Raw genomic sequence first — 27,066 nt, 5'->3', positions numbered from 1 at the left:
TTCTGACACTTTCTCTTCTTCGAAAGTTCTTTTAGACTTGAAACGGTTACGAAGTGATAGGAAAATTGGAGGCGAAGGACAATAAGATCTCCTCTAATGGTACCGCTTAAATGTTGAGTCCTCGGTTCTCAATGCTCCGACGATGTCTTGGAAATGTTAATTGTTGAAGTTGAAACTAGGAACGAGGTCTTGAAGCGAGGTTGACTTTTTCGGGGAAGATCGATGATCTTCAGGGAATGGGGATCGATACTTTTTGGTTCTACCAAAAATTCAGGATGGAGGACGGTCAAATCTAATCATTTGAACTTATAGACGTAGGTTGCGGATCTTTATGTATTTACAATATAACATGTGAACATTTAATATGTGTATCTTTATAGAACATCTTATCCTAGAAATGGAATGAAAATGTCATCGATGTCTGATCGAATATGATTATTTTCTTGTATTTTGAAAATATATAAATGCTATAAATACATAGTGATCTGTGCAGTCTAATAGTAATAATCTAGTAGTAACAATGGAATAATGCAGTCTAATAGTAATAGTTTCATTTGATTAATGTCTCATTTGTTTACCGATTGTTAGAAAAACTCGGAGCATACCGCTGCTTAGGATCTGTCGATAGTTTGCATTTTTCGATGCTTACGTCCAGAGGATCTCGAGGGTCCTGTGTAGAATTAATGTTTATTAGATTCTGTGAAGATTCGGAAACTGTTATTATCGGTTTCTTACCTATGAGGCTCAATAATACAGGTAAAAGTATCAGACCGTGCGCCGCGCCGAACAATACAATGCCAAAGTACATTCGAAAATAAAATACTTGGAATATTTGAGTCTTCGGGAATGCTAATACGATGATTCCTATGATTTTTGTCAAAGTAATGCCTGAGAAAACCTGTGAACACAATGGAAACGAATCTTTGCTTATTTGGGGCACATTTTATACATTTCATACGGGGTGTTTAACTACGGGTTGTCATGACCTTAGAAAGTTATTTTACATGCTAAAATAACGTGAGAATTTTTTAGCATTCATTTTACTAGCAATTAGAGATTGTGGTTCTAACTTCGTTTTCAAGACGCTAATAATTCAAAGTATGAATTATTGCGAGACTATTCGTTAATAGCGCACGTACCGAGTCAGTTTTTTTTTTTTACCAAATCAATGTTCTATTACTAGTAAATGTGTAAAATATTTGTTTAAGAATTACTTTCTTTGAAAATCGTTTTACCTTGCTAGTAGAATGATTAGATTACGAATCATTGCAAGAAGCAGATAATATGCAATATAATAATAAGATAACAAACGATAATTTAAATTGATTGAAATCTTGGCATTTTTAATTTTATTTGATGTACTTATCATTCTCAATTACAAATTCGCAATTTTATCATAAATGCATAAAATCCGCAGTCTAATAATACGATCACGACTACTATAGGAGACCTTGTATAAATATACAAATAGAGATATGCACTTACAGAACTTCCCACTTCGTTAAGTGTCTCTTTGGCACGATCGACGCTCGTACTTGTTTTGGAATGTAAATAGTAATGAATAATGTGACTGCAAAATTCGACGGAAATACCAACAGCCTGAGAACAGAAATTCACGTCGATTATCCACAATTTGTTGAACGTATCGATGCAAAATTTGCGAAGAAGTTATAGGCGAAAAGTGTTAATTCTGTGTCGTGTAGAGCGTACATGCTTACGTACCATTACTAGATTGACAAGAGATACCGCGTTTAATTCAATCTGCCACCAATACATAAGACCGCCCATGTTTACGATAATCATGAGCACGATCAGCACCACCATTATTGCCGAAAACAAGGAGAATCCTGTCAAAAGTGCAGTGACCAAAAAGATGACGCAAAGCGAGAAACCCAAAGATGATAGAGCTTCCTTCCAGATTGTGAGATATTGCTCGTAATAGACGTAGAATACACTGAAAATTGAAAACATATCATATAATAATGATAATACGACAGGGAGACAGAACGAAAAAGCATAGCTATCCAACATAATTTAACACAACTTTGTTCTTTAGTTTTGAAATACTAGGAGTAAAGATTTTATAATTATATTTTATACGTTTCTTATAGTAAAGTATTTTTAACAGGGACCAAAAGTAACAATTATTTGAGACTATTGAGTCATAAATAACTCCCGTTTTTTATGAGACATTTATTTTGCTTTCTTTTTACCTATATTTTTTTGTTTTTTCTTTTCATTTCATTTATTTGGAACCCTTATCTATTCAGTGAAAACAAAAACTCGTTTATTCCGGTGACTCATAGTGAGTAGATGCGAACAATAAACTCTACCTAGCTGCATCGGAAGAAATAGTTACATCAAATTCTATTCCTTCTTTTAATTGTGTTAATAGAGTGAACGCAATGTACCAGTATTTAAAAATTTGTCTTTTGTCTTCACTGTTTTGTGATTCCTTTATCAATTTTTGCTATAAATTCATAACACCCGCAATCCAATGACGAGTGATCAAAATAGAATTTCTCCCTCTGATAATTGTTGTAAATAGATTAAGGATTTTTATCGAAGCAAGAACGTCCTCTGTCACACTTGTAAGAAATGAAAATAAGTCGAAAATAGTGTACAAATGTTCTTACATTCATCTAATGACTTCACGGTTTTGTATTTCATTTGTTTATTTTCGTCATAAAAGCATAAAAGTTCCACAGTCACGTTCTAAGCAACGGGAATAAATTTTCGTTACGGACAACTGTTATTAAGCAACCCAAAGAAATTTTCCTCGTCTACAACTGTTATAAGTAACCGAAATAGCGTTTCTAAACGAATCTTCTTCATTTATGATCGCAGACAACGAAGGAAAAACTTCGATCACACGTGACTTTTATTTATAACTGAACCGCAGATCTCTTTATGCAAATCCCCATTTTCACAGATTATTTCATGATGTAGAACAAATCGTGGTAAGAATAAGAGCAATGTCATTAACATTCGTTAATGTGCACAGTCTTTTGGCAGTTCGAAACTGTGTAAATACCATAAGCACACAAAAATCTGTAGTCTATTTATAACTAATGATATTTGAATCAAAATAATAATTGTTACGCTATGACTGTTTTCATATCGATTATAACTGTTTCTTTGGTCCTTGGTTTTCTGCTAATCGATCTTTACGCAAGGAAAAATGAAACGCGTGGAACCCACCTGTATGGAAACACAGTTATCTCCTGATTCGTGAGATTTTTCTCGTTAATCATCGTTGTGATCTGATCTGCTATAAGTCTGGCGGATTTCAAAGCTTCGTACCAATCCGAGGACTTCTTTAACGGAGTATGATAACCCATGAAATAAGTATCGCCGATATCTATCGAACCATTCTTGTCATAGTAATAATCCATTGCCTGAAAGATTATCATTGGAATATCGTTGCAACCCCTACCACTTGCATATGAGAATATGCAGACGGGGTACTGGGATGAAGTTCTTGGGGAAACTATTTGATTGAAAATATTAAAAGTGGAAATCTTACCTCTAAATACGAGGGCCTACCAGCCTTTATGCACGTAGTGTCTGGTATGTCTTGCAGAAAGTATGTTAGGTATTTTTGAAAATGAACTGGGGTCGGTCGAGAATCGCTTAACGTGATGTTACATTTACTGCAGTCAGTTTCTCCTGAAAGAAATATGAAATACGCAAATAGAGAGTAATCTGTGATGAAACATAAATATAAATAAATATATGGCTATCTTTAGAATTTATCGTTCGAATAATATTGAAAATTTTTTAGTTATGACCACGAAGTTATATAGCAAGATTCTGCATCATCGTTATTGTCATAATTAGATTGCGGATCTTTATGCAAAATAAAAGTTGTCTTCATTAATTTAAAGGAACATATATTGAATAGAAGTTTATTGTTCCTGTTAATAATTTTAAACATTTAATACTAATACAGCTATGTTCTGTGATATTCTCTGTGAATGGTTTCACTAATTTTGTCTTTTACATATTTATGATTTTTAGTCGTAATCTACAAACAATCGGAGATTGGGAGATTTACCTTTGGTGTGTGGACAAAAAGATTGATTGTTTTTAAAGTACATGCAACATTCTGGACTGACAGACCAATCGATGTAATCGTCTATCCAAGATGAAGCCGCCTTCGATAAATATGATCTGTAACGGATGAAAACGATAAACGGATGTTGTACTGTGAATCATATTAGAGGAAATTGCTAAATGTATACTGGTCATTTAAGTCGTGTCTTGTGAACTAATTCGTTATCGTTTATAGATGATATACCTGGCGAGTTTTGTAACATGACGACATGAAATAAATCATAAAATATTTGTTGTACGAAAATATGTGTTTCGGATAGAAGTTGCATGGCTTCCAGGGAGGCATATTAATATTGTCATCGGTTTTATGTTATTTTGCTTCTTTTTTATCAAGATATAAAGGTCACCTTCAATTTTTTAAATAGAATAGTTGATATCTCTCTCTTTTCTCGAATTCGGATAAAGCGTTGAATTCTATATAAAAAAGTATTACACCATATAGGGTCTAAAATAGTTGCAAAAGAAAATGTAATCTAAGACCATCTGGTGGCTGGTAAAGCTAAAATCAATAAATACATACATATATGTACATCGTTATATTAACCCTTTGCAGTCGAAGCTGTTTGAATTCGAAATCCAAAACATGATTTCTGACCTACAGTATTTCTATTTTATATAATTTATTGCGATTCATGCATATGGATTTGAGCCTATTGACAAGTACAACGAAATTTTAACAATTTTCTTTGAAATATAAACGAGTCCGATGCTCTAAAAATGCTTTTGAAAAATAGTATACCAATTTCTATTGGCGCCTCAGAGTCGCCACTCGAGTGCAGAGGGTTAAAGAAGTCGCAATATATGATGTATGTTATTATCTGCTTAAATCGTACGTTTTAGAGATTTTGAAAATGCGCAGAAGAGTGTGTAAATAATATATTTTCTTGAAACATTAGAACAAGATGTCTTGCTATAATTCGATCCATGTATGTAGATACTTTCTACAAAAGATGCATGCCTTTCTCGAGGGCCTAAGATTTCTTGAGTGGCACTATATTGACAACAATTTTCCCCTCGGTTGCCTGCAAATGTTGCAAACATGACAAAGTAAACACGTACCTATTGGATTGTTTCGCTGCCGAGTATATCTGCGTGTACATAGAATCGTCATTGCATCTTTGGCTTCCACAAATTATATTTTGTACGTCCCTGTTACTATAATTGAGGCCAGGAGTGATCACAAAGTAAACTGGTGGACCCATCGACAAGAGGTCCTGCATATACTGGAAGCATTAGTTAATTATACATCATCGTCCTCGCGTCAACAATGTGAACATCGTTTGTGATACTCGCTCTCTATCTCTATACCTCGAAATATTTCAAAACGTAAGAATCCATTGGCATTGAAAGCTTCTGCTCCAAACCAATGCCAATTCTTGGCAGTACTGCAGCATGTGTTACCAACATGACGAAGAAAAAGATCAGCACGATTATTCTGACCGGCTTCTTCATGATGAATGGCGTGTAAAACCGTTTGAATATCGTTTGCACGAAACTATAGTTCTCGTCGACTTTACGATCCTCGTCACTTTTCACTTTAACGCAACAAAGCACGTCCAAATAATTGTTCTGAAATATCGGACACTTTTGTTAGGCAACCGCGTTATCTTCGTTAGAGGCTGACGTTAACACAGTGATCAAGAGCCCTCTCTAAAAGTATTAGGATACCTGCTTATTTAGTATAAATTGTAACATTCCCTTTAGTTCAGGTAACGTCTGCGAGCCTGCAACATGGCATCGCGTTGTCAACAGCCGCTTATGCAATTAGTTTACCTATTTATTGCATTTTATTCAGCGAAGTCGTATCCAGGGTACATATTATACTACAATAGAAAAGAATGGAGAAACCAATAAAACGGATGCCGAAATTAGTCCAAGTTTGCTTATTAAAGCAATTTTAATTTTCTTTCATAAAATTGACGTTACTTTTATTATGACGTAAAACATATTTATGTACTTGTTACAATTTAATATAGTTAACTTTGAAATAAATGAAAAAAAATTATAACAATTTCATGTCGGATTTTCATATTTATCTAATTTCCTGTAAGTATCCTAATACTTTTGGAGGGGGTGTAAGTCCGTGAAAACGTAAACTATAGATTTCAGATTTTAGCAGTTAACGTTTTTAGTTCGCGTTTTTAGTAAATGTTTTTAGCGAATGTTTTCAATTTCAAATTTCAGTAAATGCTTTTAGTTTCAGTGTATAGTGAACGTTTTTACAGTGTCACAAATCATTGCGTGTTAGCGTTAAAATGTCATGCCTGTAATCTTTTAGCATCCAACGATAAAAGGCTGACGAATGCTGTCGTTTGTAACAGGAAGTTGAAGAAAATGGACAGCGAAGCGTAAAGAGCAAATGTGTTCACTGCTGGCATGGAGGACAATGTTCCTGCGAGAACGATTAATTATTAATCGGATACACAATAAAACTGATAGGCGTGATCATTCGTTAATTAGAATGACAATACAAACCGATCAAAAAGCAGAGACACTCGGATGCACTGGTTAGCAGCATCGACGGACCAACCTTGGCCAAAATGTCTGCTACGTGCTCTGGTATTGTTTGCTCGACGTGTTTAGGGTGTCTCTCGTGTGTTTGAACCAATATGAAAATATTGTCTACGCCTATGGCTAATACCAAAAACGGAATCACCTGCAAAAAACGAACAATTCATTGCTGCATCGCTGTACCATTTGTTGTCCTGACGAGGGACAGATCGAAGCGATATTCGATAATTTTTATGAAAAACTTTAGCAGCCCTTTTTTGAACATTTTTCACTTAACTTTGTCAAAGTGTGGCGAAGGCTATTTTTGAATGTACTATTTAAACAAATTAGGCCGTTCCACGAGTTGCGTTTAAGAAACGGTTTCGGCATGTTTCACGGTGTCCCGCTGAACGAACAAAAGTCAGGAATTCGAATTGTCAAATCTCATAATTTTTCTACCGCGTAAAATATTAGTAACTGAACGTAGTTTCTAATATTACCCATAACTTCTACTGAACATAACAATTCCTTGTTAAAATTGTCACCTAACGTTTATGAACGAATACAATGCACTGCTTCAAATTCGTGTCATTGGCGGAACACTCGATTCTTTACTTTGATTTTGCATAGATTGTCTTTAACACTGCGGTACCTACTTTTAAAACTGGTAAGTGATATCAATACAATAATATCAAGTTATCTTAATTGTTCGTATAAAAGGTCATTAAATTCGATGCAATTTTGAAAAAAAGTATCTCTGCGACTTTTAGACTTATTAAACTTTACGTTGAGCAAGTTTAAGAATGTAGTTTATCAAGCAAAAATAAAGGAGTTTACAATATTTTTCACGGAATCGTATATTTTTTTTCGTGCAAATCAATGCACTACTTCAAATTCGTGTCATTGGCGGAACACTCGATTCTTTACTTTGATTTTGCATAGATTGTCTTTAACACTGCGGTACCTACTCTTAAAACTGGTAAGTGATATCAATACAATAATAACAAGTTATCTTAATTGTTCGTATAAGAGGTCATTAAATTCGATGCAATTTTGAAAAAAAGTATCTCTGCGACTTTTAGACTTATTAAACTTTACGTTGAGCAAGTTTAAGAATGTAGTTTATCAAGCAAAAATAAAGGAGTTTACAATATTTTTCACGGAATCGTATATTTTTTTTCGTGCAAATCAATGCACTACTTCAAATTCGTGTCATTGGCGGAACACTCGATCCTTTACTTTGATTTTGCATAGATTGTCTTTAACACTGCGGTACCTACTTTTAAAACTGGTAAGTGATATCAATACAATAATAACAAGTTATCTTAATTGTTCGTATAGAAGGTCATTAAATTCGATGCAATTTTGAAAAAAAGTATCTCTGCGACTTTTAGACTTATTAAACTTTACGTTGAGCAAGTTTAAGAATGTAGTTTATCAAGCAAAAATAAAGGAGTTTACAATATTTTTCACGGAATCGTATATTTTTTTTCGTGCAAATCAATGCATCGGCGATGCACAATCGATTACTTTAGAAGGTACGATTTTCTTTTTCTTTATGCATTTTTCTCCAGGAAACTATTGCACTTGTTCATTCAGCGCTGGACAGTGTAAAATGATGTCAATCTATTCGGCACGTTCGGAAATATTTTCGAGCAAACTGTATTCTATCAAGGTTTATGAAAAATTCGGATTGATTATTTTCAACTATGTTTTCTATTTACCTCTATCGTGAGCAACGTCGTTGGTACACCGATGTAGCCAAATACGCCGAGAGAACAAGCCACGGATGCCATTACTATCACGATCCCACCGATACTCAACATTATTTTGCTGGTCAACTGAAATTACAAGAATAACGAAACGATGCACGCAGGCACAAATAAATCATTTGGTAGAAGTGCTGTTCAGAGGGCCCGTTTGCAATGAGTTAGATCTTCACGTCATCCTCCTAACTGACTTTCAGAAGTTATTAGCCGCGCTGCTCGGTGTGTTCATTAAAACTACTGTATTCATGATTCGTGGGAAAAGCGAGATGAAAATGTTGGCAGGGTTAAATCTGCATCTAACTTTGCAGTTGTTGTTGTTTTTTTTTTAGACACAATCTTCTGTAAAATGTGTTAACGTCGTTTATCTTTGCCGAGGTACAGTAAACATAACTGACTCTCAGCTTGTAAATAAAAATGGACAATTTGGAAAGAGGAAATACGATTATTCGAGCCGTGCGGCTTGTTTTTATAGTTACCAATTGCTAACGACTGTACAAATGAACTGCAAGGCTCGAATAATGATCTCCCCTTTCCAAATGGTCGATTTTTGTGTACAGTCAGAGCGTCGATTAGGAAGAATTTACCGTAGTGGTTATCGGAGGTGGGTCCTCAAAATAGCATTTTTACCAATTATTGTTCGAAGAGAGACGATTAGCTTACGAAACATCTTTTGATGGAACACTGTATTCTACCCAGAGCTATGGCTATGTAAATGAACATTATTATGTAGCTCAAGACCACTGTCATCGCTTCCGCTTTCGAAGATCGTTCCAACTCATCTTGGATCGATCTCTCGGTCGAGTACGCGACGTCCATGAAATCCGGTCGCTCTTTAGCATCCCATTCCTTCATGAAGTCAAGAAACCTGAATCGTGTTTAATTCTTCGTTAGAATTTCTTCCGTTTCGTTTGCTGTTTACGGTTCTTAACCGTTCGTAGTTCTCTGTCGACCTAGTTGGTTCGACATCGATTTTTGCGCTAATGGTTACACATTTGTTTCCGATTTACATTATATTCGTGATTAAGCAACGGATTTTTATGCAGAATAAAAATGGTCTGCGCCAATTGCAAGGGATAAACATAAAATAGCAAGTTCTTTCTTTTCTGTAATCATTTTATAGCTTAAAAATAATGCATTGACATTTTGAAATTCTTTTGATCAATCTACCATTTGAAATTGCAGCTACTCAATTTCGTCGTAAATGCATAAAATTCGCAGTCTGTTCATGATCGATGTCACAATCTAGCGGTATGTTAAAACAATTGTAGTGGAGAGCGGGGTAAATTGTAATATAAGATTTTCTAATTGAAAAAAATTGCAATGCAGCATTATATACAGTTCTCACACGACAAGAGAAGGCACCTTTGTGTTTACGTTTCCCCGCTTACTAGCTGTCCCACTGCCGCAGCCACTAGGAGGGGGAATGTAAACACAAAGATGCCTTCTTGTCGCGTGAGGACTATACAAACGACTCGATCGCATCCCTAGTATCGATGTTAATTTTAACAATTCTGCATAACATGTTCTTCTTTAACGTTATTTTTATAACAACGTAAAACATATCTATGTACTTGTTACAATTTAACATAATTAACTTTGAAATCAATTAAAGAAATTATAACAATTTCCTGTCGGGTTGTCATATTTATTTAATGTTCTGCAAGCGTCCTAATACTTTTGGAGAGGGAGGTGTACATTGTTAGGAACATTGTTAGGAATTGAAGTTCTGAGAATGACACGGTACGCGTGTTACCTCTGTTCCCATTTTTCTGTGGCCTCGAGCACAGTTTTGTCCAGCGAGTTTGTCACCATGATTGATATAACCAATCCTGTCGCTTTGATGTAGTCGTCAGCGTCATAGTTAAACTCGCCGTCACGGAGGAAACCTCCGAAAGCTACGGCTGGCAGTATCGGTCCCCCGTAAGGTGCCACACAGTCAGCATTGAATGGATTCCTTTCAAAACAAAAACATATACTCTCGATTTTAAATTCCTCCGTTTTTCTTCAACTAAATACATGCTGCGAATAAATTATCCGATCAACGAAACTTAGTTAGCAACACAGTGCTTTCAACCCTTATCTGTTCCTTACGTTCTGAGATTAGAAACATTAAATATACAGAGCCGATTATCCTAACTAATTGGGACCGAGAAAGTTCGACAAATCGCACTCAAAATTACTTATTGCATACAAGAGTATTACCGCTGTAATTTAAAATATGATATTATACGCACACATTGAAAATGGTATATGCGTGTATGTACATATAATATACCATACGTAGTAATTTTACATATACTATATATTAACGAAATTTATATTTTTAAATGCACACATTGAAAATGGTATATGCGTGTATGTACATATAATATACCATACGTAGTAATTTTACATATACTATATATTAACGAAATTTATATTTTTAAATGATGTTTAATTCTTATTTGGATCATGGAAGGCTGTTTGATGCAAATAGCGATGACGAAACACTGATTCCAATAATCAACGTTCCGGATAATTGTGATTCAGATAATTGAAACTCTAATGTACATGTAATTTTTCAGTGTGAACAATAATATATTTTCGAAGAAAACAAGGAATGAATCTCTACTTAAGTTTAGTGGGATAGTTTTTTTTTCATTTTACATGCTTATTTATTTGATTCTATTTATTCATTTATTTTGTCCTGTGATAAATATTATAACTTATATTACTGTATCTGGTTGTAAATTTAAATTATTTGTTTCTGGTTCTAATTTTATTGTTATATACAACAGGGATAGCTTAATAACGCCGAGAACGTTAAAATAGCGGTTACTTACTGCGAACACTGGTACAATTGATACAAATAATCGTCCCCTTCGAGAACCTTGTAGATATCATTTTGGAAATATCCCCAAATGCTCTGTATGGTGCAGTGATTTACAGTAGTGGGACCGGTGAAATCATTTCGAATTGGAGCGCTACAGAAGTGCTCCAAACCTTCTCCTTCCTCTTGTCCAAGCTGCAAAAGAGTTCCAGAGTCTTCAAAAGTTTTTCTTAAAAGAGGAGATCGCGTTCCAGCCCCGCGGAAAGAAAAAGTAGCGAAAACTTACTTCAAGAATTTTGCTTTGTAGCTTGTACACCTCCAGTAAAAATGTTTTATTAAAGACGGGACCGAATTCTAGGGTACCAGTCGAGCTGTTGTATAGCACCTACATTGGATAAAGGAAATAGATTATGCAACCTTCGAACTTGAAAAGGTGTACGTAAATGTACAGAATAGGCTTCTGCCTAGGGAAATATGGAGTTGGAGAACAAGTTTTCAGCTTCATTTTCACTTTTATCTCGTCTAAATATCTGAAGTAATACCTCAGAAAATAAGAAGTAAAATTTAGGCTTTTCAATCCCATATTTCCCTTAAACAGAAGGGTAGGAGTCTGCAATTTTGCAGAACAATATCATAGGCAAAAGACATTGTTTAGCATACAAAAAACTGAAAAATGGCATGGTTGCCGATTATCTATGCTTATCCTGCAACAACCTTTACATACCAAGTAAAAGAGAAATAATATTTTTGCTACAGCATCTAACTTTCCAATCGTTTTAAATATTGCGGAAGTACAGTGAATTCTCTCCAATTGTCCCTCAACTTGTAAACAAAAATGGACAATTTGGGAAGAGGAGATACGATTATTCGACCCTTTGTGGCTCGTTTTTATAGTCGTCGATTGCCAACAACTAGAAAAACGAGCTGCGAGGAATCGAATAATCGTGTCTCCTCTTCCCAAATTGTCCATTTTCGTTTACAAACTAAGGGACAATTGGGGAGGATTTACTATTATTCCATTTCGAAATGAGACAATCTATTCACCTTGTCGATTCCTACAGACTTGATGTAAATTTGCTCGGTTCTGTAAAACGGTTGAAAACGAGAATCGAAGTAATCTTTCTCGACTCTTGCTCTGCTGGTGGGCGCAGCCCAAATTTCGATGGGGTCGCTGACCACGATCAGTTGTGTAATTCCGTAGCTTAGGCCCAGTACCACGTACGAAGAAATGAAAAGTGTCAGCGTTGGATACGTTGCGAAGACTGCAATGTTTCATGTAAAAAGTGTCAAGAACGACGCGTGATCATTGTTAGAAAATAATCGAAAATTTTTAAGTCATGAGAACTGTCCGGAAAACAATGTAATACCTCTGCCACAGACAGTGAACAGGTCTCCGAACAGCTTCTGGATATTTCCACGACAGATCCCTTCCGAATCTTCTTCGGGCGAATCTACGACTAACAACGGTATGTATTACAGATCGATGGACTTACATGATGAAAGAAATTCTTCATTATTCAATCGCAGAGTTTATAGATATATAGAAAAATGAGCGAATTTTCGAACAGTGGACAAATTAAAAGAACTTAATGATACGGATCTTACAACTCGAACCGTTACTTACAACTTGGTCGAATTACTAAACAGACATATAAATTCCTGTGTTGGTCTTGTGTCTTGAAATTGATCTATAAACAATTTTTATTTTACACAAAAATCTGCGGTCTATTTAATATTTCGAATCTTTATAATCTCTAAAATAACTTCATCAAAATACTTTATAAGAATCTTTATAGGTTTCGCACTTCGAATTATCCAGTCCAAATTAATCCTTTTATGGATCATATTCACCATTTTGCAAATCAAATTAATCCGTTCGCAGATTCTTTTCACATTTCTGCCAATCGAAATCCTTTTGCGAATCGAATTTGGAAATTGAATTCACTTAACTGCAATTATTTGCAATAAAAACCATATTAAGTATGAAATTCTGTAAGAGACGATCAATATTAATCTGTGAAGGGTTAATTTTATTAGCAGAAACAAGGAATTTGCTTCGCAAAAGAATGAACAAGACCTGCAAAAGGGTTAATTTGATTTGCAAAAATTTAAATATGATCTGAAGAGGAATTAATTTGGACTGCTAAAAGGAATATGATTTGCATGGGATTAATATTCAATGCAAAATATGTAGTATTATATAATGAAGAATTCGTTTTCGTATAAAAATATTGCATATTTTATATATTGATACCTGAACGTCTACAACATCTTCTGACAATCATGTAGGAGATCACAGCTGCCAAAACGTAAAGAATGCTAAAAATTGCTGCTACCACTCCGTAGCCTTCGACAGCGAAAATGAGAAAATTAGGCTTGTCAAGGTTTACTGTGTAATTGCAACCCGCTGGACAGTCGGTACAGCTACATGCTGACAAACCCTGCATCAATTTGTGAAATATAACAATTACATGTATATATAATATAATAATATATAATTGTAAATATATATAATATATAATATATAATATATAATATATAATATATAATATACAATATATAATATATAATATACAATATATAATATATAATATACAATATATAATATATAATATACAATATATAATATATAATATACAATATATAATATATAATATACAATATATAATATATAATATACAATATATAATATATAATATACAATATATAATATATAATATACAATATATAATATATAATATATAATATATAATATATAATATATAATATATAATATATAATATATATAATAATATTATATATAATATATAATATATAATATATATAATAATATTATATATAATTGCATAATATAATAATTTGCACGTTTAGTGATCAACATCGAAGTTGCTATAAAAGTATATGTTGTTTTCTTGAACTTACATTGGTTCTGTCACTGCATGGTTTCGTTGAGTTATTCCAGAAGGTGTTATTAGGAATGAAATGCACCCGAAAAGCTATGAAAGTGTTCGCATCTGGATCACCTTGGTACTCGTACCATCTACAGCAAGAATATTGCGAAAACTTTAATACATCTTGATATGAAGCGCATTGAATTTTACATTTTCGGAATATCATCCTTGTCCATGCTGTTTTTATAAGTAATTCTAGACATAGAAATGTCTACAGGGTGTCCCATAATTACGTTAACACCCGGAAAGAGGTGATTCCTGAGGTCATTTGAAAGTAACTCTTGTTCCTTGGTGAAGGAAAGAAATGGGCTTGGTGACCCATTTACTCGGGTTTTTCGATTAATTGAAACTTATTAACACGTTCCGTGCCGAGCTTTTTTCACTCGAATCTTCACACTTTGATATTTTACTAAAACTTGATGTATTACGTGCAATTATTAATTCTCGTACACATAACAACGTAACAAAAACTTATCAACGCCCATTCTTGCGGTGGAAATTGATTCTTCGGTTCTAAATTTCTTGTAAACAATTTGTTCAGTTCACTAAGTAAACATGCAAGCGTGTACCATCGATGGTACACGTGGCACGGAACGTGTTAATAGTTGTAAAAATATATGATTTATACAAACGAAGGTATGTCGATTCCATTTCGAAACGTACTTCTTCGCTGTACATCCGCTGGCCCCGTTAGATCCGCATGCCAATTGCATAGCTAAATTTCCACTTGCCGGGTGAACGATGTCTTTACAAGAATTGTAGGTACCATTCATATATTCTTCCGCAACATGTACCTAAGACATAGGAAAGCGCATGATCTTACCCGAATGCGGTGTTAAAACGTTCCGAAAATTGTTGCGGAGGTTACCGTCTTTCAAAAATATTTTCATAATGATAACTCTAAAAGTCTCTTAAAAGTATTCCCTTAAAATGCCTCGTCGAAACCAACGGTATTCATTCTACAGTTCGAAAATCAACTTGGATAAAATAATTACGCAGCAAGTATATTTAATGAAACTTTATTGCTTTTTAAGCAGTAATCGAAAGCCGTAAAACGAAACTTTATCGATATTGGCTCGAATCTATAAGTATACATGTTGCCTGAAGAAATGTTTCGAACAAATGTAGCATGCACGGCGACAATTAATTTTTTGCTATTTTCCTTTTTTATCAAAGTTTGAAGATCACTTGACAGAATATGAAACGCTTACACGTGTATCATTCGCAATGATTAATCGCTTGTATGCTTACATTGAGATTGTAATAGACAACACTTTGAACATTTCTTGCATTAAAAAATATTTAAAGAATATTTTGATAAACATTAATTTCTGAACACTTGCACCTTAATAATTTTGCACTCTGCATTTCCATAGATTTTCGAATGGCATGACTAAATGCTGCACATTGTAGCTAAAAAACTTAAGGTGATCCGTATATTTTAATAAAAAAGGAAAATAGCGAAAGATTAATTGTTATCGTGTATGCTCCTCTTTATATCAAACAATTTTCGTTCAGAACAATTTTAGTCAAATATGTATAGTTCACAAGCAAAATTAAGGTTAAAGAGTTACATGATATATAAACAAAAATAATAAATATCCGTAGTGTAGTTATTAATAGAATAAAAATATTTATTCTTCTCTTAAGCGTTTAACTGATATATTATGTTTATAATTATGTCAAGGTTACCTCGATCTCCGACACATATGTACCCTTGGCGTTCGTTTCATTTTTAAGTACTCGTAGGAATTCGCTTTGCACAGGACTGCAGCTCATATCGCAGATCAGTTTGTAAACGTTTTCTATGCATGTTGGACACCTGCCAAAGATACCTTCGATCATTTCCATCTGCCCGGTCAGTGTAGCTATATTTTTGGCGTCGCAACATAACTCCGGGTCGTCTAAAAAAGGAACATAAGATCAGACCGAAATTATTGCGAGATTCTTACAGATTTTCTGTTTCTGCGTTTTCAGTTTCTGTCTTGTGTTTTTCACAGGAACCATAACTGTTGTAATCGACATGAAAAAAAGTTGTTGCATAACAATTACCATTTTGATCGAAACATTCTTAATTATGAATAATTATACGTGATTAATTATACGTGACCGAAATTTTGTTTTCATTGTCCATCACCATTTTCGATGAAGAACGGGTACAGCCGATTAACACGTTCCGTGCCGAGCTTTTTTTACTCGAATCTTCACACTTTGATATTTTACTAAAACTTGATGTATTACGTGCAATTATTAATTCTCGTACACATAACAACGTAACAAAAACTTATCAACGCCCATTCTTGCTGTGGAAATTGATTCTTCGGTTCTAAATTTCTTGTAAACAATTTGTTCAGTTCACTAAGTAAACATGCAAGCGTGTACCATCGATGGTACACGTGGCACGGAACGTGTTAAGGGAGCGAAAATTGCCCTTGAGTCGATTTAAACGACTGATGTTTCGTTCGATACAGAATAAATAGAAACCGTTTCAGTTGAACCTTGAATCCTCAATCGAGACTAGGGGCACAGTTTTGACAAAAGTACGACATATCACGGATGTTGGTGTGCATGTTCGAGGATTTGTTCAGGTTTTTAAGTCGATAATTCTAGTTGTAACAATATTTTAATCCCAAAAAGCAAACTACTTATGAAAGTAGTTTCGGCACCCCGACCAAATTTGTCTTTAGTAACAACATATTATCGAGATAATGACTCGAGAATTTTTCAAGTTTTTCGAACAACGTTAGTTTTGGTCCCTGGTTTTGGACAAGGACAAAGCTAAAGTCCACTGTATGTTTCAAGTCATTGGGGTAGAGTAGACAGATGCCTCCCATCAGAAAACATAATGGTACTATGGAAATTAACGTACCGGTGTCTTGAAAGTAAAATGGACACTTTGACCGAAGTCTCTCCGACATGGTCGCGTTTTTAATCAGTTTGGGAGGGCCATCATACGAGCATGTTAATTTTTTGGTGTCTTCCAAAGAACAATCTCCGTACCACACGCAATGTGGTTTTTCATCCTTGGCGCAGAGTGTCAACGTGAAAACGCAACAAAACAACAACAACACTTCGAGTGTTGATCGGTTATGTTCCATCATGATCATCTTCATTCCTTTTTTCGTGTGATCTTCCGTAAATACTCCCGCTGAATTTCAAATGCTGCACACACGGATTCGGCTATACTCTGTCGGATGGAAGCAAAGCTTTTAACGAATTACGCCACTTCGGGAAAGAATTTAATTTCTTTATTGTGGCTCGAGAAATAGTTTACATCGCAACAATTATTGTTGTTCGGAAATAGAGCGTATTTATAGTTCCACGAGATCGAAGGCTTCTATTTTATAAAATAGAAATTCGGAATTTTAGAACTGATAGATTCGAAACATCAAGAAATTATCTCTTTCTCTATGAATCGATATTGCTCTGTACGGTTAACATACATTAATATTTATACTTAATATAATTATAATGTTTCATAATATTAACGTGTTACGTGAGTGTATGATCGATGAATGTTATTCATTAAACAAAGAGAAAGCGAATGATATTACTTAGCTTCTTTCACAGACCTCGAGAAAATACTTTCTTCTTCTGAGATTAAAAACAATTCTCGAAATATAAATTTGACGCCGTTTGATGTAGTGGCAATCGCTCAAACTGGGGTAGCTCAAGCTTGTCAACATCTTGTTATTTTAAGAAATACATTTGAACACTAAATTTCGATTTTAATAAGGTTTATAGCTGTTGTAAATATAATTTAAACTTTATTTATCGACAACCTTAACATTGAACAATCATAAATGAATTTAGAAACACATGGTAAATATTAATTCTATTATTTATTGTTTCTAATCAATGGACTCTCTGCTGTAAAACAGATAATAATAAATTTTCAAGGTAAAAAACACAATTGTCTCTAAAAGAATAAATTATTTATTAATATAATCATTTTAATTCAATATATATTGTTAAATTAAAAATATTAAAATTAAATAGAGTTAGTATGAATAGTTATAATATAATTATACTGAGTTTTTGAATTGCTTTTAATTGAAGTAAATTTCCTGGAGATGAGGAAGAACACACGATTTCAGGTCGGGCTGCGTCGGATTTCTGAAAGTACTTTGTGATTTGGGTTTATCGAGATTCTAGAGAATCTCAGGTTTTCTGCGAATCTGAATTTCCGAGAATTTTGCATAATCTTTAAAATTTCGGGCTTATCGAGATAAACATTATAAAATATTTTTAGTATCACAGTTTTGAAAATTCAACAGTGCTTATCTCGATAAGCCCGAAATTATATATATATATATATATATATATAATATAATATAATAATATAATATAATAATATATATTAATAATATATAATAATATAATATAATAATATAATAATAATATATATTAATAATATATAATAATATAATATAATAATATATATTCTAATTATTCGATTTTTACGATTCAAGGTTTGATATTGATCATTCAATAAGCTGCTTCATAGTACAGCATTTATATGTGACATTTATTCGTAATTGTTAAATTTCCATCTTTGAATTTGCGGGTAATTTGAGAAATGTTACCCGTTTATAGAAGAACATTATAAAAGCTAAGCGCGGAGGTCAAATTTTCGAGCAATCAGTGGTTGGCTAAAACCATACTAAAAATAGAAAATTCGAGGGAAGTCCTGCTTTGCAACTAGCATTCGCTTCTGGAAAAAAAGTTCTCAAATTCCTCTTAAAATTCGCTGCGCAACACGAACCTACGAATATATGGACAGAGCATATTACCCTGAATTAGGGCAAGGGGGAAATGAGATTCTCTGTAAAGGGGGGACTACATCCACTTCGGCCGTGTTTTGTTGTTGTCTCAGAATCACTCGGAACCATGCACCTAAATTCGGTTTGTGTTTTCTGCCGCGTACACTCTGGTTAACACGTTCTATGCCGAGTTGTTTTTACTCGACTTTTCACGCTGGCCATTTGATATTTTACTAAAACTTGATATATTATATGTAATTATTAATCATCGTATGTAATAATAAAACAAACTTATCATGACCCATTCTTGCGGTAGAATTAATTCTTCGGTTCTATATTTGCTACAAACTATTTTGTTAACGCATTAAAGAAACATGTAAGCATGTACCATCGATGGTACACATGGCACGGAACGTGTTAACGCGCGGAACTCTCGTGCCCTTTCTGGGGTTGTAAGGCCCGGATTAGGCTGTTCGAGGACGCGTTGACTCCGGCGCCGCTGATATATTGCCCGCCAAATTAATATTGGGCAATCGGATTTTTCTGGTAGAGCGTTGGTTGCGCGTACAATGTATTGGCTCGACTGTTGGAGCTGGAGGTGGTCTCGACTTGCGATGTTGGTCGAACAAAGAAAATGTGTGGTTCGACCGTTGTTACTAGAGTACTATGTGGACTTGCGATTCACCTCCTTCTGCGAGTCCGTAATGCTCCAGAAGGAGGAGGCTGAAAGGCGTCGCAGGCGAACCTGCGACCTAAATAGAAGGAGGGGGCTGCGGAGACCCAAGGTGCGTGCGGACCGCGCACTCCCGTTGGGTACCCGCTAACGCGTAGCGGAGGCCATCCTGCAGCGGATGTGACATCATGGTTCCCCCAGGAACTTTGGTCAACCGCCCGTAGGGTGGTCTCCGGTGAGCCGTCGAACGAAGCGAATGGGATTCGTTAGCTCAACGGGCGGCTCAACTAGAGGGGAAAAGATGCTCTGCCTTCCATCGCCGAGCATCTTCGGATAACGAGGTATTGGGGGTGCCTTCAGCACCCCGGGGTTGTATGAAGACGGGTGGGGGAGTCTGGTAGGCATGCCGGCGTGGATCCCAGACTCACCCGCAAAACCCGCGAGATGGACATGGAGGAATTGGCGGGTAGTCGTCGGGCTGGTCGTCCCCCTTTCGGGGTCGAACAGTTGCCTCTCCCACGAGGGGGCGGGATATCCGTAAAGGGATTACCTCCATGTAAAAAAAAAAAAAAAAAAAAAGAAAAAAAAATGTGGACTTGCGATGGTCGTCCAATGATACGGGAACCGTGGGTGCGATGTGGAAGCGAGAGTGAGAACGTCTAAGACCCAGCCGGTAGTGAGTAAAAACAGCCCTGACTCGCGATGTGCAGGCTCTTTTATCGAGGAGGTTTCCGTGTTCATGACGGAGAAGTGCACTGATTGGTTTTGCTGGTTGTTGCATTTGCCCAATCAGTGACTTCTTAATCCTTCGCCAACACCCTCTCGTTCGCCCTGAGCGTGTCTTGTCTCAGAGAGGGTATGGGGATTTATTGCCGTCATCGACGAAGCGACGGAAATTCCTCCAGGTCAACTCACGGTGGCCTTGGGTACAGCGGTAGGCACCCGAGATGACCCTTCGGAAATCCCGGATTTATGACACTTATGGTCATTGAGGAAGACGGCGATGAGGTTCGAACGCCACATGGCTGGCAGATGTAAAAAGTCTTATTCTCAAAAATAACCTTTGTCACGTCTGTGTCATAAATCTCGTCGACGGGAACTCCTCGAGGTTTGTTCCCTCGGGACGGAACAGTTTGACTCGGAATGGAGTCACTGGGTACGCACGAAAGTAACCAAAGTGCATGTAGTCACTCTTTACCGCCGATCTCATCCCCTCTTGTCTCAACGACCCGACCCGAGCCGATCCGATTATTAACTTTCCGAGAATTTCGTATCGTCACACATCTCCATTTTTATTGCATTTAAATGAATCTTTATTATGCTTTGATTACGGTTTACTGGTAGAAATTATGTCGCTTGTAATATACACTCCTGTGAATACAGAACATACAAAGGATCTGACCGAGCGTAGTGCATAACGTACTGTTATCGAGCGTATCGAAATTGTACTCTGAGAATCGAGAGTCCGCGTGCACTCGCAATGATCAGATTCTAGACAAGATGTAGATAATGAAAACGCCGTCTGTAATTAAAATCTAAATAAGTAAAAGGAGCGTGGATCAAATAACCATTAATCATTTTCTATCGACACAATACGCGTATCTTTAAGCAAGCGTTGCCGACTTTGCCGCCTTCTAGAGAATATTATTGCTATCTAATGTATGTAATCTAAACAAGTACGTACGTAGGGATTTTCTGACATCTTCAATGTATTTTTTTACTATATAGGGTGTCTGATATAACTCGAGAATTAAAATATCTCGCTTGTTTTTTACGATGGAAAAAAGATGTCAAAGGAAAACATTAGTTGATTCGGAGGAGCAAATATTATGATAGGCAAACGAATTTGTTTAAGGTTATATTTTTTGAGTTTTCAAGGTCATCGAAGTTTCTTTAAATCCAACGACCTGTAATATGAGAGCATAACAGTAGAGCAGTTGATGTAAATAGCGAAATAACGATGGCATGATCCTCCTAGAAATGTTCAGGTTTCAAGAAATGTTCTCGAACCTTAACTAATGACTATAAACACGTTTATAATAAATTGTGAACACTGATACTAATTCGTTTCCTTTCGATGATTCTGATCAGTATGTCCAAGAAATTCGTCGGGATTTATTCGATTGTGTGTATATGTGTGTGTGTGAAAGATAACATTACTTCTCTGAAATACTCTGGTATTGTACAGTAATGTAGAAAACACAGATATGATTTTAGTTCACGGTGAGGCTAAAAGTAACTCAGTACAAGGTCAGTACACTTGTTGAAGTAAATTTACCTTTATTATTTATTCTGTCATTGTTATTCCACCGATTATATCAAGCGCCCTACTTTTATGAATTTTTCGTACTCGAGGTTACGTGAAGATCATAATATTACAGGTCGTTGGATTCGCCTTGACCTCGGCTGTCATACAGAAACAATAAAAATATATCGTTTCATTTAAAAATACTTTGATGACCTTGAAATCTCAAAAGATATAACCTTGAACAATTTTTTTTGCCTATCATAATATTCGGCTTTCTGAACCAACCAATGTTTTCCTCTGACATTTTTGTCTATCATAAAAAACAAGCAAGATGTTTTAGATGCTCGAGTTAGGCGAGACACCCCGTATGTACTTTTATACAAAATTTTACGTCGGAACACCTGAATATTTAAAAACTGTTTTTTATTCTAGATTTCGTAATAATCTTTTCTTTTTAGTAATCGCACATATTAATTAGGCAATCCACCCGTTTGCTGAAAAGGCAAAATTAAATATATGCTTGCGCACTTTAAGTCACTTTAAATTCAAAATGATACAAATCTTTGGCAGATAGGATGATCTGTTCAATAAATGAGCATCCCTAGAGAATGATGAATTACCGAAGTACATAAAAAAGTAACGTTTATCATACGCTTTTCACATTAAAATTTCCGCGTAGTGATTCTATTATATACCTACAGAGATGTTTTGCAGGTACCATTTTGTTTTTTTGTTTTTCTTTTGTAACTAAGTCCGCAGTCTAGTGATGAGTGTTATGTGCTACATTTACTATTAAATACAGCGTACGATGTAGAATCTGACACGGGGAGATGTATCGAGTTTGGATATACTAATTTTCTGTGGGAAGTACCTTCCGGAAAAATATTCAATACGTTATTTTTATCCGCCATCGTCGATGTTGCTAGCTCGTGAAGTTAAGGATTTTTTCACATTTTCACCGTCGATAACAGTCGATAAAGAAATATTTTTTCGAAAATTACCTCTCACAGATACTTCTTCAAAATCGATGTGTCCAGACACGATATATCCCTACTTGTCAGATTCTACATCGTACACCGTATCTAACGGTAAATAAGAAAAGTGTTTGCATATAATTTTTAGAAGCAACGCTTTTAGAAATACAGTTTAACAATATTTCTAAAAGGGCGAAGTTCATCAATTATCTTGAAAAATTGAATCACTAACATCTTTCAATGGCACGGGCTCTCGTTGCCCGATTGCTTCCAAAAACACCATTTTCTCACCAAGCCTCATAATTTAGGGGGATAAGTTAAAAAATAGTAGTTCGGCGTACATATTTCTGAGACGTGTTCTCTTTATAAGGACTAGGAGAAATTGTGTCGTCGGTCGGCCGGGATAGAATAATTTATATTATTTATGCCAGTTCTTCTTCTCTATCATATAAAAATGTTAAACATTTCTTTACCTTCTTTAAGATTTTTGAAACAAAAAATATTACATTTGTGTGCAGAATTTTATAAAATGTCGTTTTTTATACTGACTGTAACGGTTGCTCTAATTAATCGAGACGGGTAAATTAGTATATAGTTCAAAAATTGTATTTTTTTTATTATGCTATTCATTCACTGGAATATTGCTATTCATTCACTGGAATATTGCTATTCATTCACTGGAATATTGCTATTCATTCACTGGAATATTGCTATTCATTCACTGGAATATTGCTATTCATTCACTGGAATATTGCTATTCATTGACTAGTTTGTGTTCATTCATTAGTCCGTCGTCATATTTTTCATGAAATTTTATGTTACGCTTTGAAAACCTGCTACAACTATCACAAAATTCTAGAATTGTGTTCAGGGATGTACGAAGTTATATATTGTTCGTCATAAAAAACATCACAACATTATTCAGCGCATTAAATAACGATTTGTAAATAATCATTTGAACAAACCGGCAGCCTACGTGTTTATTTACTGGACAGATCGCAGTATTTGAAACTAGAAAGTGATATTATAAATGAACTTTGAGATTATTTTGCTATCACATTTATGAACTGATAAAATTGTGCTCCTTATAAGCGAATAAGTAAATCCACGAATAGATAAAGTATACAAACGAATATTACGATAATAGAAAACGAATTTAATTAGCGCCCGAACTTATATTGTCGAAATCGTCACAAAAAGAGAGTAACAGATTAAAAAACCATCGACATCCTGAAAACTAACAATTGGTTTCTTGTTATTTAAATCTTTCAGTGACTACAAAATAAGAATGACAAACCTGCAACGCGGAATCTGATCGATTGACAAATATAGTTGCTAATAGACGAACGTTTTCAGAAATATTCGTTAATATTAACCGGTTAGTTGTGTTTGACGAGTATACTCGTTCTCATGGAGAAGTGGCAGTATATTGTGTCACGACGAATATACTCGTTGTGCGTAGAAAGTAGTGACCACTGGCTATTTAAATTGTAATTTTGGTGAAAAAAGAAAATATTCTAAAATTTCAAGATATTTAGAATATTTTGAGAATTAAATAAACAAATAGAAAATATGAATAATTATATGAATAATTCGCGATATTGGTGTTCGACGTGCAATGTGCCATTATGTATCGTTCCTTGCTTTGCCGAACACCATTCTACAGCAGCAATTTGAATGTTTAACTTTTATAAGTAATTGTTTTTTCCTGCGTTGTTCGTTTATTATGTATGCAATATATGTTAATGTTAAGTGAATAAGTAAATATTAGTAATGAAATTGTTAATTTTATCAAATAAAACCGTATTTTCGATCCAATATTTCAACAGCGACACTTACTCTGTGTTTGACGAGTATGCTCGTCATCGTTCGATTCTCGCGACACATATAGGTGCGTGCTTACACATACGCTTCACTTACCTTTTCATCGACGTTTGCTGCATTCGCACTCGCGATCACCCTGCACTGGTAATTTATACAATTTCGAATCTGTCTTCATTGATTTCACAAAACAACTTCAGCGACACTTGCATCAACGTGCGTCCTCCACCTGATCGTATTTTTTTGGGGGGAGGGGGTGTCAGTGACCGAAGGATCTCGATCTCGCAGTGGATCTCCTCGGTTACTTTAGCCAGTCGCCTCGGCACAACTAGAAATGCCGGTCGCTGATTTCGAATGAAGTTTATCGTTTCGGCATCTTATCTACGAGTCGAGTTTCACGCACAATAAGAAGTGAAAGATCATTTACGAACGATCACAGACGCATCGGGAAACAAGTATCGAGTCACGGTGTAATACAACGATTAAAAATCTTTCTGATCGTCGTTAGATAAGTCGATTCGTGCACACCTGCGATTTATCAGCATCACTGGGTGAAGGGAAAGATTAAACGCGCGGAATCCGACCGTCAGCTGGTATTGACCGGTCTAATCGAAAACTTTTATCTGACTTGCGGTGGACTATAACCAAGAAAATATAATATTAGAACAGAGAAGGCAATGTTTACACGTATCGCAAATACAATATTCGCATGTGCGTATAGCGTCACTTGGAATTAGTCGAATTTTATACGTGCAGAGTGTGTGAAACGCATTTTCTTTGAGGGAGACCGCGGCAGGTTGTAACAAAAAATGTTCACAGTTTGAGAACGTTCTTTTCGATTGAGAAATGATAGATTGGTCCGTGTATACACTGCCGCCCGAAAGTATGTGGACACTTTACCAATTGAATAGAAACTGCGAAATAGAGTGTCTATTATTACTGTTAAATGATTATTGCTAAATTCTATCATGGATACGTGTACAATGTAATGTGCCTTGATAACAACAAATTGAACAATTTAAGTATTTAAGTCCTAAGATTGGAGTGGAACCCAAATTGACAGCGAAGTAATGAAAAAATTAACAGTCAAAATTCCATGACCAGTAAATGCGGTTATAAGAGCACACGGCGGATATATTGATGAGAAGAAGATATAATTGCTTTTTAATATTATTGGTAAGTTAAATGCGATCTCTAATATCATAGAAACTAGCATATACGTGATATTTAATCAAGTTTATTAAAGATTTCATGATTTTTTTTTAGATAGTAGTAAGAGTTAAGGAGGTATCTGCATACTTTTGAGCGGCAGTTGTATATGCGATCTTAATTTCGATTTCTTCCCGCATAATAATTGCCTAACAGTTATGCTGTTCGGCGATTGTTCCGTGTGAATAATAAAATGATTAATTTTTTGAAAACTATGGAGCATCCAGGTAACAGGAATGAACATTTACGATTTAATTATATATAACAGAAATTGTCGAAGATGTTCATTCTTGTTAATTTGGCGCTCCATAATTTTCAAAAAATTAATCACTTTATTACTCGCATAAGAGGAGCAATTATTATGCAGCTAATAGCAAAATAATATTCAATTAACAGCAAAATTAAAAAAAAGTATTATAGTCATTGTCTAGTAGACTCGTCTCTGAAAAAAATTCAAGTCACTCGGACCAATTTAAAAAAAGTTACTTGGTTTGAAAAGCTGTCAACATACTTCCTGCGGCGAGTATACATGGATATTGATCTGCAGTTTAATTAGAAATTAAAGTGGACGAAGACACACGAGAAACTGTTTCGTTCAATTAGGGAAATGATTAAAGACGAACAACCTAGTTGCGAAAGAAATGATACTGTAAAGGGTTACCATAATGCTGCACTGCAAAATTTATTAATGAGAACATTTGAAACATATTATACTTTACCACGTGTTACAGCCTGCCCTGGTTTTCTCTATGTGATTCGTTTCCTTTATGTCGATCGTCAAGACGAAATGATTACATGATGTCCACTCGAGATAGCTTACCGATTTATAATTTAAAGTGTTATCATTATTGAACAGTTCATTAGAAGATCCCCATTCACCTTTAAGCTTCGAAAGATTATTAATCGCCAGTAAACTATACAGGGTGTCATGTAACTTGTGGTACAACCGGATAGAAGCTGATTTTACGCCAACAAATAAGTCGAAAAAAAAAACATTTTTTCATTTAAGGCTCCGTTTTCGAGAGAACTGAGTTGATAAATGCGTCGGTTCGCGTGGGCCTTGTAACATCACGAGAAGTAGAATTGGTATATCATGACCACACACACACACACACACACACAGACCGTACTTAATTCCTATTCAATACTATTATTTCTTCAATCTACTTTTTAAAAAAATTTATTCTAATTTTTCGACGTAGGATCAGCGGTTCTACCATCAGTTACGTGACACCCTGTAGAT

General features: G+C 35.1%; 1 protein-coding gene across 2 annotated transcripts; it reads right to left on the bottom strand.

Moving 5' to 3' along the window:
- Window positions 1–315: 315 nt before the first annotated feature.
- Window positions 316–25,087, bottom strand: LOC117220207 (NPC intracellular cholesterol transporter 1 homolog 1b). 2 transcript variants are annotated; one of them, XM_033469947.2, is made up of 24 exons: window positions 24,714–25,087; window positions 17,005–17,322; window positions 15,828–16,039; window positions 14,799–14,929; window positions 14,107–14,224; window positions 13,439–13,625; window positions 12,552–12,641; window positions 12,229–12,446; window positions 11,471–11,569; window positions 11,198–11,379; window positions 10,129–10,329; window positions 9,036–9,240; window positions 8,331–8,447; window positions 6,592–6,772; window positions 6,381–6,508; window positions 5,425–5,685; window positions 5,176–5,339; window positions 4,058–4,173; window positions 3,527–3,669; window positions 3,202–3,398; window positions 1,723–1,954; window positions 1,486–1,599; window positions 736–898; window positions 316–670 (listed from the first exon to the last, which is right to left on the bottom strand). In XM_033469947.2, the coding sequence occupies exons 2-24, from the start codon at window positions 17,246–17,248 to the stop codon at window positions 612–614; spliced, it is 3,762 nt and encodes a 1,253-aa protein (XP_033325838.2). In that variant the 5' UTR covers window positions 17,249–17,322; window positions 24,714–25,087; the 3' UTR covers window positions 316–611. The 2 variants fall into 2 exon arrangements, with proteins under 2 accessions (XP_033325838.2, XP_076381020.1); XM_076524905.1 differs by having other exon boundaries at window positions 12,552–12,635.
- Between the last annotated feature and the right edge of the window lie 1,979 nt (window positions 25,088–27,066).

This window comes from Megalopta genalis, chromosome 10 (genome assembly GCF_051020955.1).
Source record: "Megalopta genalis isolate 19385.01 chromosome 10, iyMegGena1_principal, whole genome shotgun sequence".
Classification (NCBI taxonomy): domain Eukaryota; kingdom Metazoa; phylum Arthropoda; class Insecta; order Hymenoptera; family Halictidae; genus Megalopta; species Megalopta genalis.
The sequence above is the reverse complement of the archived record's forward strand: the minus strand, read 5'-3'. Positions and strand labels throughout refer to the sequence as shown.

Coding starts and splice junctions, on each gene's coding strand:
- LOC117220207 (XM_033469947.2), bottom strand. CDS start 17,248: ATGAAGATGATCATGATGGAACATAACCGATCAACACTCGAAGTGTTG. Junction 13,626..14,106: donor CATGCAGTGACAGAACCAAT/GTAAGTTCAAGA, acceptor AAATTGATGCAG/GGTTTGTCAGCATGTAGCTG. Junction 5,686..6,380: donor TGGATGCTAAAAGATTACAG/GCATGACATTTT, acceptor CCGATATTTCAG/AACAATTATTTGGACGTGCT.